Source organism: Dipteris shenzhenensis, chromosome 1, assembly GCF_047967505.1.
Source record: "Dipteris shenzhenensis isolate YYH24624 ecotype China chromosome 1, Dip_SZ_1.0, whole genome shotgun sequence".
NCBI classification, from domain to species: domain Eukaryota; kingdom Viridiplantae; phylum Streptophyta; class Polypodiopsida; order Gleicheniales; family Dipteridaceae; genus Dipteris; species Dipteris shenzhenensis.
In genome coordinates this window covers 40,494,343-40,511,340 of record NC_141596.1, presented here as the reverse complement: position 1 = coordinate 40,511,340, position 16,998 = coordinate 40,494,343, and the positions used below count along the sequence as shown (strand labels likewise).

At 40.0% G+C, this 16,998-nt stretch overlaps 1 protein-coding gene across 5 annotated transcripts; it reads right to left on the bottom strand.

Moving 5' to 3' along the window:
* Positions 1 to 1,525: 1,525 nt before the first annotated feature.
* Positions 1,526 to 3,211, bottom strand: LOC147905831 (amino acid-ligase). Of its 5 annotated transcripts, none has more exons than XM_087381886.1 (4): positions 2,727 to 3,211; positions 2,476 to 2,610; positions 2,256 to 2,375; positions 1,526 to 1,905 (listed from the first exon to the last, which is right to left on the bottom strand). In XM_087381886.1, the coding sequence occupies exons 1-4, from the start codon at positions 3,013 to 3,015 to the stop codon at positions 1,784 to 1,786; spliced, it is 666 nt and encodes a 221-aa protein (XP_087238012.1). In that variant the 5' UTR covers positions 3,016 to 3,211; the 3' UTR covers positions 1,526 to 1,783. The 5 variants fall into 5 exon arrangements, with proteins under 5 accessions (XP_087238012.1, XP_087238019.1, XP_087238007.1 ...); XM_087381893.1 differs by having other exon boundaries at positions 2,266 to 2,375; XM_087381881.1 differs by having other exon boundaries at positions 1,526 to 1,926; positions 2,727 to 3,208.
* Between the last annotated feature and the right edge of the window lie 13,787 nt (positions 3,212 to 16,998).

The window sequence follows — 16,998 nt, the reverse complement described above, 5'->3', positions numbered from 1 at the left end:
AACTGTCTCTCTCTCTCTCTAGAGCACCATAGGCTCTAATACCATTTTGAGAGAGAGAGAGAGAGAGAGGAGTGCACACACAAGATAACTAAATGTGCACTAAATTACATTGAAGGAAATGAGTTGACCCCTAAAGTTAGGGTCAGTGTTTAGTTTTGTCCCATCAACCCTATCTTATCCATAAAGATAGGTGTACTTTACACAATCCTCAACAAGTTCAACTACACAAACAAATATCTTGCCTATCCTACCACTACCAAAAAAATATCCTTTTAAAACTTAATTCTAATTCTAAACATAAATTGCAAGAGGCATGATAACTAAATGTGCACAACAATATATTGAAGGAAATGAGCAATATATAAGTTCAGACTTTGGTTTAGTCCCATCAACCCTATCTTAAAAGTATAGGTGTAGTTAACAAGTTCAACCAGCCTACCACAACAAAAAAGACCCTTTTAAAACTTAATTCTAATTCTAAACAGAAATTGCTAGAGGCATGATGACAGACTGACAGCACTTGCAAGCGTTTATTGGGCAACTAATGTTACCTGTCCTACTAGCTGGAGGGCTAAGAATCGGTTGGTTAGGTTACTGTTCTGAGCCAAATCAAGGTGTCTACAGCTTACAACGCTGTTTTCATGGATACAGTGTTCTGATTATGGTAGAAATAGTAAATTGGAAATATCCCAAGAAAGATAGCATTCTTCTCTTTGAAGGCTCTGCACATATAGGATTGAATATTGCTCAGTGGACATGGACACACTACATTTTCTTTGTTTTACAGATGGTACATGGACATACTAAATCTTCTTTGGTCTTGTCCTCCGTTTAAGAGGTTTTGGAATTATCTTGGCTCACCTATCAAGGGGAGGGGAGATTGCCTAACAGGAAGACGGCCTACTTTGTTGGCAGTTTGGAGGCGTCGCAATCTAATTGTCTTTGGAAAATCAAGCTGGAGTTGGAATTGGTGGTACTGGATTGAGGGCTGTTGTATTGGATGTATTGAGGGGTATAAGTTCTTCAACACTTGTGAATTAGCTCAGTTACAGCAGCTGGCTCGGACTGGGTTTCTCAAGAATTCAGGTTAGATCAAAGAGTGAGGATCACTAGAAGATATGCTATAGTACCGGATACTAGAGCACAGTCCTATGAGCAGCATTTGGAGCTAGTACATAAGCAGGATTCAGGTCAGAGCATTCCTCCCAGAGTCCATCAGTATTCTCTTGTGAACTTTTAGCTATATATCCTCTATGTCCTCATGCCTTGCCTTACTGCACATGCCTTAGATTTGAGATGTTAGGTTAGGAACGATAGTAGCACCCAATGCATTTGACAGTACCATAAGCTGACTTCACGTCTTTCGCATCTGCTACCTGCCTTGAAAGATATATCACCTAGGTTTCCTAATTCATTTACCCTAGTCTGCAAGAGTAGGTTGAAAGATTCTACTAGGAGCTCAAGCTGATGTCCCATCAAAAAACTTCAAAAACAAAAGCCAGTATAGTTAAGTAAAACACTGTCATCTACATTTGATTATTTAAAGCTGGATATTACTCCCGAGGCTTATCCGAGGCTGCACTTGAAATAATGCAGATCCTCTTTAAATGAGCATGTTTGTGGCAAAGACAGCACATACTGCTATAACCTTAAGATGTACAGATTCAGCACTATAGAAACTCTGACAGAAAAAGATTTCATACAGTTTCCTCATTGCACCTTTTCTTTCAAACATGAAGCGATTTTGAGAACTCCAGCAGATCACATATGTGAAGTCTCAGTTTCAAACTCTTATCTCCTTTATTCTTTTCCAAAGTGCTGTGTAGGTTGAAACTTCATCTCCTGCCACAGGTCTCTTTGAAGCACGCCTATACTTGGTCTCTTGGGACTGGAGAATGTTGTCATCTGTTGAACTTAGCCAGGTATCTGCATCGCAGATACCTAAAGACCAATATATACCTTCATAAGACTAGAATATAAACTTTTTATAAAACAAGCGAAAGAAGAGAGTTTGTAAGCGACTTCAAACAAAATTAAGAGTAAATGAAAAAATTAAAGATAAAAATAACTGAGTAAGCAAAGCTACGCTTATGTTCTCATCGGTACACAACCATAGGCTTTTGAAAGATTCCAAAATCTCTTGGGTTTTCTAAAAACCATTAGTATTCCTTTCCAGATTTCTAACCCATTACAAGGTCTCGCGTGTATTGCTTTTTGCAAAGACGACTGCAACACAAATAAGAATAGCTTCTCACCTGGACTGACCTCATGTCTAATCCGTTTGCTCCACTTGCTAGAAACAGCAGGATCTTGATCTCGTCTTCTCTTCAGTTTTGATGGTAAAGTCAATGGTTCAGACACACTTGACGTACTTCCTACGGCAGAACGACTCAACCTGTGAGCATAGCTACTCGTAGAACATACGTACTCTCATTCGAATCAAGTTACTAGGTGTTGGATTGCATGCAAACGTACCTGAATTATTTTCTTGCCTTATGCGTTTCTCTCCCGTGGTACAGGCGGGAATACCTGCTTCTCTTGCTGTCCTTTTCAAATTCTGAGAGTCGTCGTGATTCAAACCATCCTCTTCAGATACGGCAACATTGGGATCTGCAGCAAATTCCCTGTGCTTCATACGTTTAGACCATTGTGTCATACTAAAAGATTTGCAGTTAGACAAAACCGTATACAGGACTTCTGAAAACGTACAATCAGCAGCTACTGACCTCCAATACGGGGTTGCAGGAGAGAAACCCCTTCCACGAGGACGGGGTCCTGATGGGCTCGACCAGAGCTGAATCCCCGGCTGTGAAAGAAGGTGAGAACCTGGCGCCAGGAGAGGCTACAGATAAAGTGGTGATTGCGACTGAGGTAGTGGCCATTGAAGCGAACAAAGGAAGGGTCGAGGGAGAAGTGTGTGGCGATGGTGCCGAGGTCGACCTTAGCGTCAGGGGAGGCGACATAGCTGAGAGTGAGGTTGGAAGCGGGGTGAAGGAAGTGGATGAGAAAGCCCATGACTGTCTCATGGAGGACGAGGTGCAAAGGGTTTAGGGCAAACAAGGGTTTTGGGTTCCTTGCCCATCTTCTTGTTGTCGGCTTTCCTCTTCTTCTTCATGAAGCACCTAGACCCTCATGCTTTTCATGCTTTTCCTCCCCTCACTTGGAAGTGTGTAGTCATGGTTCTCCTAATACCAAAGGTAACATAATTTATTAGCACTGCCCCCGCTAGCCGCAGGCTATAGCAACCACAAACTTGCCATTTTGGATACCCGTCTAAAGGGGACGTCTTGAAGTGATTTTAACCTTAGAAAACTAGAATTTCCTCCCTTGAATCCCGCCCTCTCTCCCTCCACTCAGTCCTGCCTCGCCCCTTGTCTCCCTCTCCTCTTCCTTCTTGCCCCATCTCCCTCTTTTGAGAGATGTGAGCAGGAAAACCTATTTTTTCGAGGGCAGTGTGCCCGACACCCTGTGCCTCTTGTTTTTGGATTAAAGGAAGTGATGACACGTGTACATTCTTGATTGGTGGTTCACCTTGCCATGTGTGCAAGCAACCCTCCTCTCTTAGATGTGTGTTGGTGGAGCTCATAATAGGAACACCAAACCTCGTGACAATGTTGTGACAAAGGAAATGTACCACAGTCCTAGCCTTGCATGTGTTGAGTGCTACAACTTCAACCCATTTTGTACAATAATCAGTGGCACCCAAAATATATTGATTACATGAAAACTTTGCTGGAGGTTTGATGGGTCCAATAAAATCTAGTCCCCATTTCTGAAAAGGTCCCAAGGGGAGAATTGGTTTATGGGGCATCCTATCACTGTCAAGTAGTCTATCATCTTTCTGACATGGCAAACATGCTTTGGCCCAATTATGCATCTTTTAAATTGTAGGCCACCATAAACCAGCTTATAAAATCTTTTTACCTGTAATATCTCCAGAGAAGTGTCCTCCTGCTAGTCCTCCATGGGCTTCAGCTAGGACAGCCTTTGGCTCATGATCTTGTATACATCTTCTGATTACCTGGTCAATTCCTCTTCTATACAAAACATCGGCAATTACCAGGAAAGGTCTGCTTTGTAAAACAAGTTTCTTTGTCTAATCTGGGGGAAAATTTTTTGCGACCTTTGCATGCGAGCTTTTTCATTTTTTTGTGAGCTTTTTTTGAGTTGTGAATGAAAAAGACATGACAGGGAATACTAATAACATACACCTTTGTGAGCTTAAGGGTTTTCTTGCTATCTTTATTTGAGCCTCAAGGTAAGAATTTTGTGCATGGATCACCAATTATGGATCACGTTCATGTCACCATGAACTTGTGTGGTGCCTTCACGTGAAGCTAATAAGGATGCCCTTTTAGTATCATTGATTATGCTCTTGTTGAAATTATTCATTATTAATAACCACTAAGTATACATGTTCAAACTTTTGATATATAATGATGGTTGGCAAAACATTATGCGCATGTGTAGCATGATAAGTTCAAGCTCTTATGAAAGAAAGAATTTTTCAACAAAAACTTTTCAAAGATGTAGAATTTAGACACTCTAACACAAGAAGTGGCTTTATTCATATCACATTGATCATTTTGACTACAAACATGACCATGTTTGGAGTCATATTGACTAAGTTATGGCCAAAATAAGACGGTTATGACCAAGTTATGGCCAAAATAAGACAACCGTCTTATTTTGGCCATAACTTGGTCAATATGACTCCAAACATGGTCATGTTTGTAGTCAAAATGATCGATGTGATATGCGCAGCCCCTCATGTGCTTGGGGGTTTTGGATAGCCAATCTTATTTTGGCCATAACTTGGTCAATATGACTCCAAGCATGGTCATGTTTGTAGTCAAAACAATCGATGTGATATGAATAAAGCCATTTCTTGTGTTAGAGTGTCAAAATGAAATATAATTAAAAAGTTTTTTTGTTTAATTTCTCTTTTGAACACTTATAATTAGCAGCTTTTAACTAGAAGTAGGAGGCCTTATTGGCATAAAGGCTAGCTTCTTGTCCATAGAGACCTCAAAGAGTATCTTCATAATTGTCTTTTGAAATGATTTAGAGAGCCCAAAGAGCTAGGTGGGGCTAGGACACCTTGTTGGCATAAAATCATCGACCTTTAGAGACCCAAAGAGTATCTTCATGATTTTCTTGTGACATGGTTTGAGGATTACATATATTGTCATCAACACTGGTGATTAAAGAGACATGAAAGGTCTTCAAGATTAGGATCTATTACATTATTGGTGTGTGTGCCTTGGTTGTAGAGCTTGCATGGAATGCAAGTTTGGAATGCTTGCCTTCAAATACGTGATGCTTTTTATGCATGACCAAAAAGATGCTTTGAAGGCATGACTATAATTAGTCATTGCATTGGTTTGAAGATCAATGATTTGAGGGGTTTTTTCTTAATGCAATTCTGAAATGATTACCTTCAAATTAAAAATGCATCCTTCCAATCATTGCATTGCTTTGAAGATGGGCATGCTTCCAATCAGTCAAATGCTTCCAATCACTACTACACTCTTAATATGCAACCACACAATAATCTATCATTTGAAACCCTTACCTTCTTTTCTTGAGCTCTCACACTCCTCTAAATCCATGTCCTAGAACCTTGCAAACTAACCTTCTTTCTCAAGTGATCACAAATCAAGGGTTGTGTTATAAGTGTTGCTCACAGCATATGTGAGTCTTATATCATGTGCGGTCCCCCAAGAGTTGTGTTATATGATGTTCTAAAAAATGACCAAAAAAATCAAGTCCCCCAAGCTCAGCCCAAGAAAAGCTTGCAAAAAAAATGAAAAATCTTGCAATCAATGCTCACAAAAAATAAGCACCTGTATGATCCCTAGTTAATGTTTCAGGGATCAAACCATCAGTAAGAAAGAACATCATTTTATCATACCAATATGGTGGTTCTTCTATTCTCACCACCATGAAAATGCCTGCATCAGGAAGTTCATCTGGTATACCTGTTGGAGCTTCCTGATAGCAGCCTACTCAAGTAATCAGCAATGGCATGTTGCTTTCGAGGACTATGCACAATGCTATAGTCCATGTCCCTTCTTTTTTAGAAACATGAGTAGATCGGAATATATTGGTCATCCTACATAACATAGTGGCTCAAAAAGCTAGATCGATCTGCATCCTGATAAGGTAAGTAGTTGTTTCTAATGAGATCACATTCAAGCTCTTCCCAGCTAGGTTATTCCTCTACTAACACTTGATTCAAAAGAGTGATTCACGATGGTGGTGGTTGAGGTCCCAATACTAGTGGGGGTAATGGAATGGTTTGAGTTCCACATGGACCTTGATTGGTAGGCATAGCCCCTTGTATTGCCAATTGGGTCTGATTGGCTACAGTGGGTGGTGTCGACAAGGTTAGTTGTTGCAGTCTTGGTTGATACATGGGTTGGGGGATCACATTAGGATAACAACATTGCAAAATGTCATGATTTCCCCAACGTGCACAATGGGCATAGTAGAGTTCCAGTCTTGCCCTAAGATGAGGGCACTCATCAGTATGCGATTTTTGGTGTGTACTCTGCACTACATGTTATCATGTCTCGATACAAGTAGGGGTTGTTGGGAACTACTTAAGATGCTCCCCCTTTCCAATATTGGCTAAGTCGATTTAATAAGCTAGTAGTGAGTTCCTCCATATTCATCCCCTTGGTAGCTATGTTTGCTTCTTTAGTGTCCCTTGAGGTAGCTACCTTCAAGGATTGAGACAGATCAGATGAAGTTGTTGGAGATTTCTCCCTTGGGGTAATTCAAATGCAGTAGGATTCATCAATCAACATGATCATGGAGTTTAGAATCCCAAAATACTATGAGGAAGTATGGCAATGATTTTTCATCATTCATCCTCTTCTGAGGCTCACATCATGAGTCCATGTGCTTTATTCTAGTGATGTAATTGTGTAGTGACTCAAACGCTTTCTACTTTACCTCATATAGCTAGTTAATAGGGCTCCATTTTGGTCCATTGGGGGCAAACCCCACTATGAATGACTTACATAAGGTGGTCTAATTAATCTTCTCTTTTGGGTTCAAGGCTCTAAACCATTGTCTAGCCTTGCCATCAAGGCTCAAGCCAAAATTGTTAACCATACATAAATCTCCAATGTCATCAAATTTCTCATAGATTTTTTCAAATCTTTCCATGTGGGTCTCCTTCCCCTAGAAACTTAGTTGATTAATTTGGAGATCATCGCTGGCTTACTTCTTGACAAGTGTTCTCTTCCAACAACAAACATTAGAGGTGTACTAAGTGGGTTGAGGCAGTAGCTTTGAAAGATAATAAGGGAATAAGTATTGCAAATTTTTTGTATCATAATATCATGACAAGGTTTGGAATACCAATTGAGATAGTGTCTAATAGAGGTACTCAATTTATTAATAAGGTCATTGCAAAGCTAACTAAGACTCACATGATGTTGCATAAGAAATATATAGCATACTATCCACAAGGTAATGGACAGGCTGAAAGTTCAAATAAGATCATTATGAAAATTTTTAGAAGCACAATTGAGGATAATCCTAAGGACTGGGATTAGAAGCTAGATTCAGTTCTATGGGCGTTTAGAACAGCCTTCAAAGTAACCACAAGAATGACTCCTTTTAGATTGGTGTATGGCACAGAGGCAGTTGTTCCAATGGAGTTTACTATGGGGAGCTTAAGGATTGCTGTAGAACACAAGTTATCTCCTGAAGAATCCATGAATTTTAGAATTCAGCAGTTGCTGAAGTTAGATGAGAATAGAATTATAAGTTCAAGCATTTCAGAGATCATTCAAAGAAGAAGACAAGCTTGGATTAAAAGAAATATCAAGTTTAAATTGTTTAAAAAGGGTGATTTGGTCCTCATGTACAATTCCAAGTTGGGACCTCATTCAGGAAAACTCAATTTGAGATATGATGGACCTTATAGGATTGTGGAAGTACTGACACAAGGGACATTCTTGGTCAGTGATTTGCATGGGAACAGCTTTCCTAAGCTAGTGAATGGTTTTAGGCTACTTAAACCATATTTTGGTAATGATCTGACTAAATCTCGGCTTGGAGCCAGAGTATGTGGAGATACTAGTAGTGATGGTTTGCATCTGCCAAGTGGAGAAGATAAGCATGGTGAAGAAGGCGATTCAGTTGAGAGTGATGCAGCAGGTACAGTGGGTACAGCATTGGCATGTTGTTCATGTCCGACTGCAATTCAACCTGAAGGGTTGGCAATATAAAGAAATGTTGAAAGTGATATATTCATACTTATGGAGGCTGAGGCAGTGTGGTTGGGTTAGTCAAATCATAGCTGAATTTTGTGTATAGTGGATTGCAATGGTAAGGTTTAACTGGGCAAGAGTCCACCTCTTTTCTGACCAGGGCCAGATCTGAGAGTTGTTTGTAATCCAACCTAGGTCAGATTTCAAGTCAATTCGATGGTGGTTTGACCTAAACCAACGTTGACTTCGATATGACTCACAGATGGTTTGGTTGTAGTATGACTCATATCCGACTGCCAAGCAGTTCGACTCCAATCTGACTGGGGGAGATGTCGGACTCGTTTCTGACTTGTTTTCACGCAAGGACTTGTCTAGTGTTGTACGAAGACAAAAGTAGGAAGCGAAAGCCTAAATGGGTGAAAGGAGTGGCAGTATGGTGCATGTGCCAATTGATTATGATTTTCATTAATCCAGGAGCCAAAAAATCAAAATTATGATTGGGTATTGTGAATACCGACTAGAAGTCTGCATTCATGGTGGTACTTATGTGGAGAACACCTCGAAGTTCACTTTACTGAGTGAAGCACGTTGGCTTGTGACTATTCCGCATTCTAAAGGCTGTGAAGTTTCTCAGAAGCACAGAAATTTAAAAAAAATTCTCTGAAGGAAGTCGAGATGGCTCTACGAGTATTAAAAATTTTCAGGAACAACAAGTGGTACTCCAAAGATAGCAAGAGATATGCAAATTATGGTGTTGCAAAAAGAAAAACAAGAATTACAAGCCAAAATGGAGATCAGTCAGCAGGAAGCAATGAAGATTACACAGTTGCAGCAACAACTGGTAAAATAGCAGAGGGAATTTAAACAGTACAAGGAATAGAAGGGGGAGGAGGTTTATCAATTAAACAAGCAACTGAAGATGCAGAAAGATTGCCTCCCTATAGTACAGCAGTGGCTAAATGAGATGGACACATTTTTCAAGCAATTGCAGAAATTATCTAAAAATTATACACAGTTACAGGTTGATCTGGTAATTGCTAGAGAAAGAGTGAAAACTTTGGAAGGGGTGGAAGTGCAACTCAAGGCTATGGCTAAAGAAGTAGATGGGGTTTTCATGACAGGTACAGGAGTAAATGAGCTCAAAGCTAAATTGATTGAGACGTCTCAAACGTTGTGGACCAGTATAAAAGGCAGCATGATGGTGGTGTGGCTGAGAGACCTACAAGGCCTTTGCTTCAGCAAAATACACTGTGGAGGCCCTCATGGTGGCTAAGAATGCTAAACTAGAGAAAAAATTGAAAGCAACAAAAGAGGCACAATCCAACAGACCGGGAGATGCAACAATTTTTACTATTAACTTTGATTTTAGCAATTCTTTGTTGGATTTGTAGGGTACATATGGAAGAGCAAGTAAAGACATGCAAATTGAAGAATAGGGAGCTGTTTTCAAAGGTGCAGCATTCAAGGTTCAGGTGTTCAAAAATGTAGGGATTAAAGATCTGAAGACGATTGAGAAGGAACCTGTACCAGATTTAGTTCTAGCTCAAACCGAGAAACAGAGGAGATTGCAGCTCAAACTGAGAAACCAAAGGAGATTACAGCTCAAACTGAGAAAGGACCTCAAGTCCAAAACTTCAATATTATGGAACAGAATGTGATATGTGGTCCAGAAGTATCTGTTCTCGGAGCAAAAGAACAATCTGCAAATCAAGGTTCGGATTAGTTCATGCAAGACAAACGGGAACACTTTGAGCTTATCACAGCAAAAAAGACAGTTTAGGCATTGATCTCAATTTTTGTAAAGACTATCTTATGTAAGGGTCCGAGTCTATGGATTTCTAGACATGTCTAAAATCCTATCCACCGAGAGTGCTAGGTGTTGGAGGATAATAAGGCACTTAGTCACTTAGTCCTCAATTCTAATATGCCAAATATACAAAGAAAGATGTGCTAATTATGCAGGTTGATATTGCTAAGGCATTTCATACTGTGGAATGGAATTACATTTCTTAGGTAATGGACAAATTGGGTTTTGGTACAAGAATGTGCAATGCTATCTTTTAGTTATATCAAAATAGTACTACTCACTACATTATTGGTGGTGATCTTCCTTGCCGATGGATCCATAGCTACCCATCCTTTATTGTTATACATGGACAAACTTACAAACTGAGGGCAGTTTGCATGGGCTACAACTTTCAAATGGCAAACACTTTGTCACTCAAGCATATGCAGATGACTCTTTTTTCTTTCTGTGAAACACTATGATCAAACACATGCTCTATCATGGATATTTTGGAATTATATGGAATGCTTCATGGGTTACATATTAATTTTCAAAAGTCTAGACTTTTGCCTGTGAATATAATAGATTTGCATGAGCTACTATGGCTAGGTCACATTTTGGAACCAAGACAAATAGTACAGCACTTGGGATACCTGACTCTATGGCTGGTGTATATCTTTAAAAGAGGAAACTTCTTGGGTGATGCAACAGATACAACGAAAGCTAGATTATGGAAAGCTTTCTACTTGGCCACTACATGTGTGTCTATGCATCGTGCAAGAAATATCATGGCTTATATGCAGTTCCACTTGTTGCTTATACCAAGACCTTGGATGCCTTCAGGTCAAGCAATGGAATACCTTTGGAAAATAAGAAAAGACGGCATCTCTCCATCTCCTGAAAGTTGAGCTAGTTTGTTCTCCAAAAATGCATGGCAGGCCAAACATTTTGAACATACATTATCATTTGATTACTCGGATAGCTACTATGCTACCTACCTTTTGCAACTCAAAAGGATCCATAAACGTAGATGCTTGCTGGGATGTGTATTACTGTTTGCACACATGATTTTGGTAATTGGGAGACCACTTTTTCATAATTTGTTTTATGGGGTCTTTTCAAGGATATTTTTTGGCAGTCCTTTTTCTGGCCAACTGATTGCTAATTGGCAAGTAATCCTACAATACCTTCGTTGGTCTAGACATCCACCAAATATGGTGAACAATATGGCATTGTAGAGCATACATCGGAGTAGACTCTTTCCTACACCTCTTGTTGTGGTAGAACCCCAAAAAGCATATTTGCTTACGTACAAAGGTGTCAAATATGTGTAGGGTGTCATTCAAGATGATGGTACTTTCATGTCCTTTCTTTCATCAAATAGGCATTATGGTTCGAGCATACACTCCAAGCTAGGTGTGGGGTTTAATTCAACCTTTCCTCTTGATTTCCTCATCTTCAGTCCAAGATAGACTGGATCTTGATATACTTGAGACAGGTTGTCAAAATATTCCAATGATAAAACTGACTTGGCTGCAAGCACTTATCGGCTTTTGATCCCCATGCCGTGTTTTTAGAGTCATGCCAATTAGCTTTGGCAGTTGAATAAACCTCATGGAAAAGATGGTTGGATATCATATGGAAGAATGGGCTTCCTCTCAAGCAGAAGATCTTCACGTGGCAATGTCCGATGCTGGGGATTTTTCCTATGGGGATGACACTAGCCCGATGCCATATTGCACCTGTGCATTTTTAGCATGCTCTTGTCTCATTGAAACCATGCTACATCTCTTATGGACTTGTTCAACTACCAAGGATCTCCTTACAACCCTTTTGGCTAGCCTTAGGATTCGCTTCCCTCCGCATATTTGTTGAGGATGGTGTAAATTGCACCATCTCGATAGGGCATTAGGAGAAAACCCTAACCCTAAGGGGTTCTCATGTATATATTCTTATTTATGTTCCATACAACACAGTGTATAGGTAGCTATATCATTTGCACTCCTCTCTCTCTCTCTCTCCACTTCATCATGGTATCAAAGCCAATTGTGCTTCCACTCCCTTCAGGAGTATCAAGCCCTCCTTATGTGAGGCATCCTCTGCCATGAGAGAGAGTTGTTTCTTATCTCTGGGATAGAGATTTGAAGAGACTAAGGAGAGATTCCTACTCTCCTATCCTAAGGAGAGATGCCTACTCTCCTATCCTACTTTCAAGGAGAGATAGGAAGAAACATAGACTTGTGCGACTCTATCTTTGAGCTCAGCTACCTCGACTTTACAACAAAGACTTTGTAGCCCATGAGCACCCTATGCAACTCAGCCTCCATCAACTCAACTCTAATAGATGGGGACTCTACAAAGCACTAACCACAGCAATGTTCAACAAGCCTCAAGTCCAGTCGCCTTCAACACGTCCATGATTGCAGCCACAACCTTACAGCTCAACAGCAGTGGCAATAGTAGCAAGGCACACCAAGCTTCCTCCAAGGCAAATCCATTGATGATTGAAGTTGCCTCTACATCAACTGATGGGCATAAGCTCCTTCATCAATGCCAAAGCTCAACTCTGACAAATCCCAAGACAGGCAGCCGAGCAAGCACAACCCAAGTGCCTCACACAATGGCCGACTAGACAAGCAACCATCCACGAAACAACACAAACGACCCTCCAAAATCACTCCCTAGTGCACTGCTATGACCTCTACAAGCCTTGGCCTCGACTCAGCTACCTAAGCTCCTCCAACAAGTGCCAACCCTAGCCCTCATGCAACACAAATGCATCAATGACCCAGTGCCAATCTCTCCAACTCCATGATGGATGGCCCGCCAAACTCTAGCCAACCGAACAATAGCACATAAGCCGTAGCTATCATCATGCAAAGCTCAAGACTACTACAAGCTAGCCATAGCTTCACTAGCCAAATGTCACAACCAATCGATGACTTAGTCGACTCCAGACAACGGGAGAGTCTATAGAACCTCCTCCAACTATGGGCTCTACAAGCAACAAACCCCATGCACAGCACGAGGCCAGATTCAAAGCAATCCCAACAAGCCACCATACAAATGCAATGGGTAGTCCAACTACACACAATGTTCCAAAGCCTGAGCTCCATTAATGTCGATGGAAATGGAATCTTCCAGAATTTACAAAACTACTTTATTCGAATTTGTAACATAGTTTGAAGATGTCAAAGTTGAGCAAATAAAATGCCAAAAGTCTCCATACTTAAAAGAAAAGCCTCTCAGTTCTCTCCATATCCCTCTCTTTCTCTCTCTCTCTCTCTCTCTCTCTCCTCTCTGTTAGTTCTATGTCTCTCTCTCTCTCTCTCTCTCTCTCTCTCTCTCTCTTCTGCATGTCTGTCTGTCTACCTGCCTCTCTCTCTCTCTCTCTCTCTCTCTCTCTCTCTCTCTCTCTCTCTCTCTCTCTCTCTCTCTCTCTCTCTCTCACTTCTCTCCCTCTCAGTCCTCCCTCTCACTTCTCTCCATATCTCTCTCACTTCTCTCTCTCTCTCTCTCTCTCTCTCTCTCTCTCTCTCTCTCTCTCTCTCTCTCTCTCTCTCTCTCTCTCTCTCTCTCTCAGTTTTGCCTCATAATGAATGCAAAATCTTACCGTTGTTTATCTCGTCTTAGAGCAACTACAACAGGTGAACATAATTCAAACACTTGGTGCTAAAAATATTAGACCAGCTTCTAGTAGCTTCATTATTTCTACATAACACACTGGTTGAAGCTTAACTGCTAGTCTTTTACAAGGTTGTCAAGCTAGTGTTTTAGGTCTCAAGGTAATACTATGCACCACTATGTACCACTTCCGATGGGTGGACTCCTTTGAAGTCTCAATAGGCCCATGCAAACACATCTATGAATTCCTTACATAGCTCTACGAGCTAATCTTATAGGGTGAAATTGACATGCAATCCTATTTGGATGTTTTTACCCCCTCCTAGTTGATAGTCCTTTCATCAACCTCTCCTATTATGGGTTCCTTGTCATCACGAGCATTAATGATAATTTCCTCCTCCATCTCATTGTAGAAGATTTGATATACATCACCCAACCTAGATTCAATTGTAGTAGATTCGAAGTCATCATATATAGTTGAAATGTAATCCATCTCAAACAAATTTTCCCATTCTATGAATGGAGCTTTGGGATAGGCATCAATTTTTATTTTGATTCTTACCTCATTCTAGAATTAGGCTACCAATAGGGATGTTGTTTTGACAATTAGATATTCATGGCCTCTCCAGGAGCACTGAACTATAAGGGGATTACAAGACCTTCTATTATTTGAAGCACATGAAAGTCACACATCTTGACTACTCCAAATGCTTCCATGAGAAGTTGGTACAAAATTCCTTCTAAAATGATGCTCAAATTGTTCACAATTCAAAGGTGAAAGGTTTTGGACCTAAGATTTTAGGGCCTGGCTTCTTTTAAGTCTCAAAATTCATGCCATTCATTGCTGAACCAACATCTATCACTGCATCAGGTATGGTTTGACCCTTGATTTCTATACAAATCTAGGGGAAATTCTTCTCTACAATAATTAAATGAATTCGTGTTACATTCAATGGCAAAGATGTATCAATGATATGCTTCATTCCTCTGAATAGTGTCCTTACTATCTAACAAATGTCTATGGATAGCAACTTGTCTTGAAGCATTGACATTGAAACAAGTGACATCATATGGTCAAAAATCAAATAAGGGTTTCCTCACATAGACAAATGGATAACCTTTTTTCTCATTTTTAGTGTATCACTAGATCTTCTAGATTTTCTTTCCTAGTTATCAATCCAAAAACTTTTCTCATTTGGTTGTGAACTCCTCTTTTTCAATAAGTTTTTCGATGGCAACCTTGGGTCTATTTAGTATCTCAACCAGCTTTCCATCAAATGAAACCTCTTTATCATTCATTATCTTAGATTTGGAGATAGTCATGATGATTACCTATTTGTTGTGAATCTGCAACAAGATTTTGTATGCCATGAAGGTTATTAGTATCAAATTTGATAGTGCAACTCCCTGGCCTAGTAACATCATCCTGATGACATTCTCGGGAGTCTGTTGGTAGTCGATACTAGTTAACTAAGAGGAACCTTTTGGACTATCAAGGTAAAAGAAAATTCTCTATGAGATCTGATGATTTCTATCAAGATCGATGGTCGACATGTACTTGTGAATGGTTGCAAATATCGAACTCATTATGACTTTCTTATCCTTTTTGGGTGGGATTGGATTCAACTCCATGCAATGGTTTGCTATAATTGATATGTGTACCTCGATTGTTTGATGTTGCTGAATGTAGCCTAATTGGATTTCAAGTGCACGTAGGGTGTACTCTGTCATCCCAAAATTCGACTTCTGATGAAGGTGATCAAATCCCTCCAAAAGGTTTTCGTGATGGTGAGCTTATTCAGCTTCTAGCCACCAACTTGTTGCACTATGCTCCTAAATCTTCAATTTTTAGTACTCCATTAACACGATCCGAAATTGTATGAGATGCTTTATCAAAAGTGCTCATGGTGATCCCTTCTTTTGTAATTACAAGCACACATGTAATGAAGATACCACTCACAAGATAAAAGGACCCTATCCAATGAATTTCCCTGGTATTGTCAAGGGAGAGCTAGGCAAGTTTGATGACACATTCCATGTGGATGTGGGGATAATTGAACTTCAATAAAACATCAATGTTTGATATGTGCAACAATCCTTTGACCTCCTTGAGTAGGTGAGGAAAAGCAATGAGAAGAAGCTCCTTTTACATGGTGCTGGCCATTGCAATCTGCTTGCAACAATGGAAATTTTCAAAGTTAGCATGGAGCATGGAGGTAATGGATGCAAACTAATGGACCCCACAAAATCACAATATTCTCATGTTCACAACTAAAGAAAATAGAACTGACGTGTCTAAGTGGGTTTTCATTCTCTTTGTTACCTATTCGAGGGATACTCAAATACAAACCCTTAAACCCTCAATCTATAACTAATGTGTCCAAGTGGGTTTCATTTGCTTTGTTTTGGATGTGATGGATACTCAATACTTAATTGATGTACGTGCTTGTATACTCCCATAGGTCTTATTTGGTCTCTTGTGGATTTTAACATGATCAACATCATTATCATCTCTCTCTCTCTCTCTCTCTCTCTCTCTCTCTCTCTCTCTCTCTCTCTCTCTCTCTCTCTCTCTCTTCATGACCACTTTTTGAATCTCTCAAGCCACAGTTGCTCCACCACTGCTAAACTATCCTATGAAGATTGAGGTACAAGAAGCAATCCAAGCCACCCAAAGCACACAAATAATATCGAGGCTGAGGAGATGAGACAAAGGTGATCTCTCATGAGATCTAGCGTCTTGACCAAGAATTTTCAAAAGTGTTTCTTATGTGAGGCATAAATTAAAGTGAATGCTATGGAAGGAGCATGCAAAGTTGCTACACAATAGTTGTGAATGTAGAAACGGTGAACAATATGAATTCAACCTTGATGTAGGATGGATTGGTCAAGATGCATAAACCAACAATTGTCCAATGTGCAAGCAAATAAGATCTCAATGTACTCTTCTTGAAGCCAAGGGAAGCGTAACATGCAAAATGAGTTAGCTAGACGGACCAAAAAGTGGCAACATTTGTGTTGTTTACAAAAAGCAATGGAATTGCCAGACACAATAAGTGATAGTGTGGGTATAAAGACATAAGAAGATTCAATGGGGCTTAATTTAGAGCCAGGGTTTGTAATCAAAGATAAAAAATTTGACCAGACAATCCAAGGATGCGAAGGATAATACAAACCAATTTGAGATGGGTCAAGAAATAAATGAGGAAAACCGCCCAATATAGGTGATGTATGTAGTGGCAGTTGCGATAAAGATCTAGCATGATATGAAAGTGTATACATGCAAAAAGCAAGCCAAGGAAAGAGGCAAGGTATTTTAAAGTTCTCATATATAATGTTTCCCCAGAAGGCTTGTTGGAA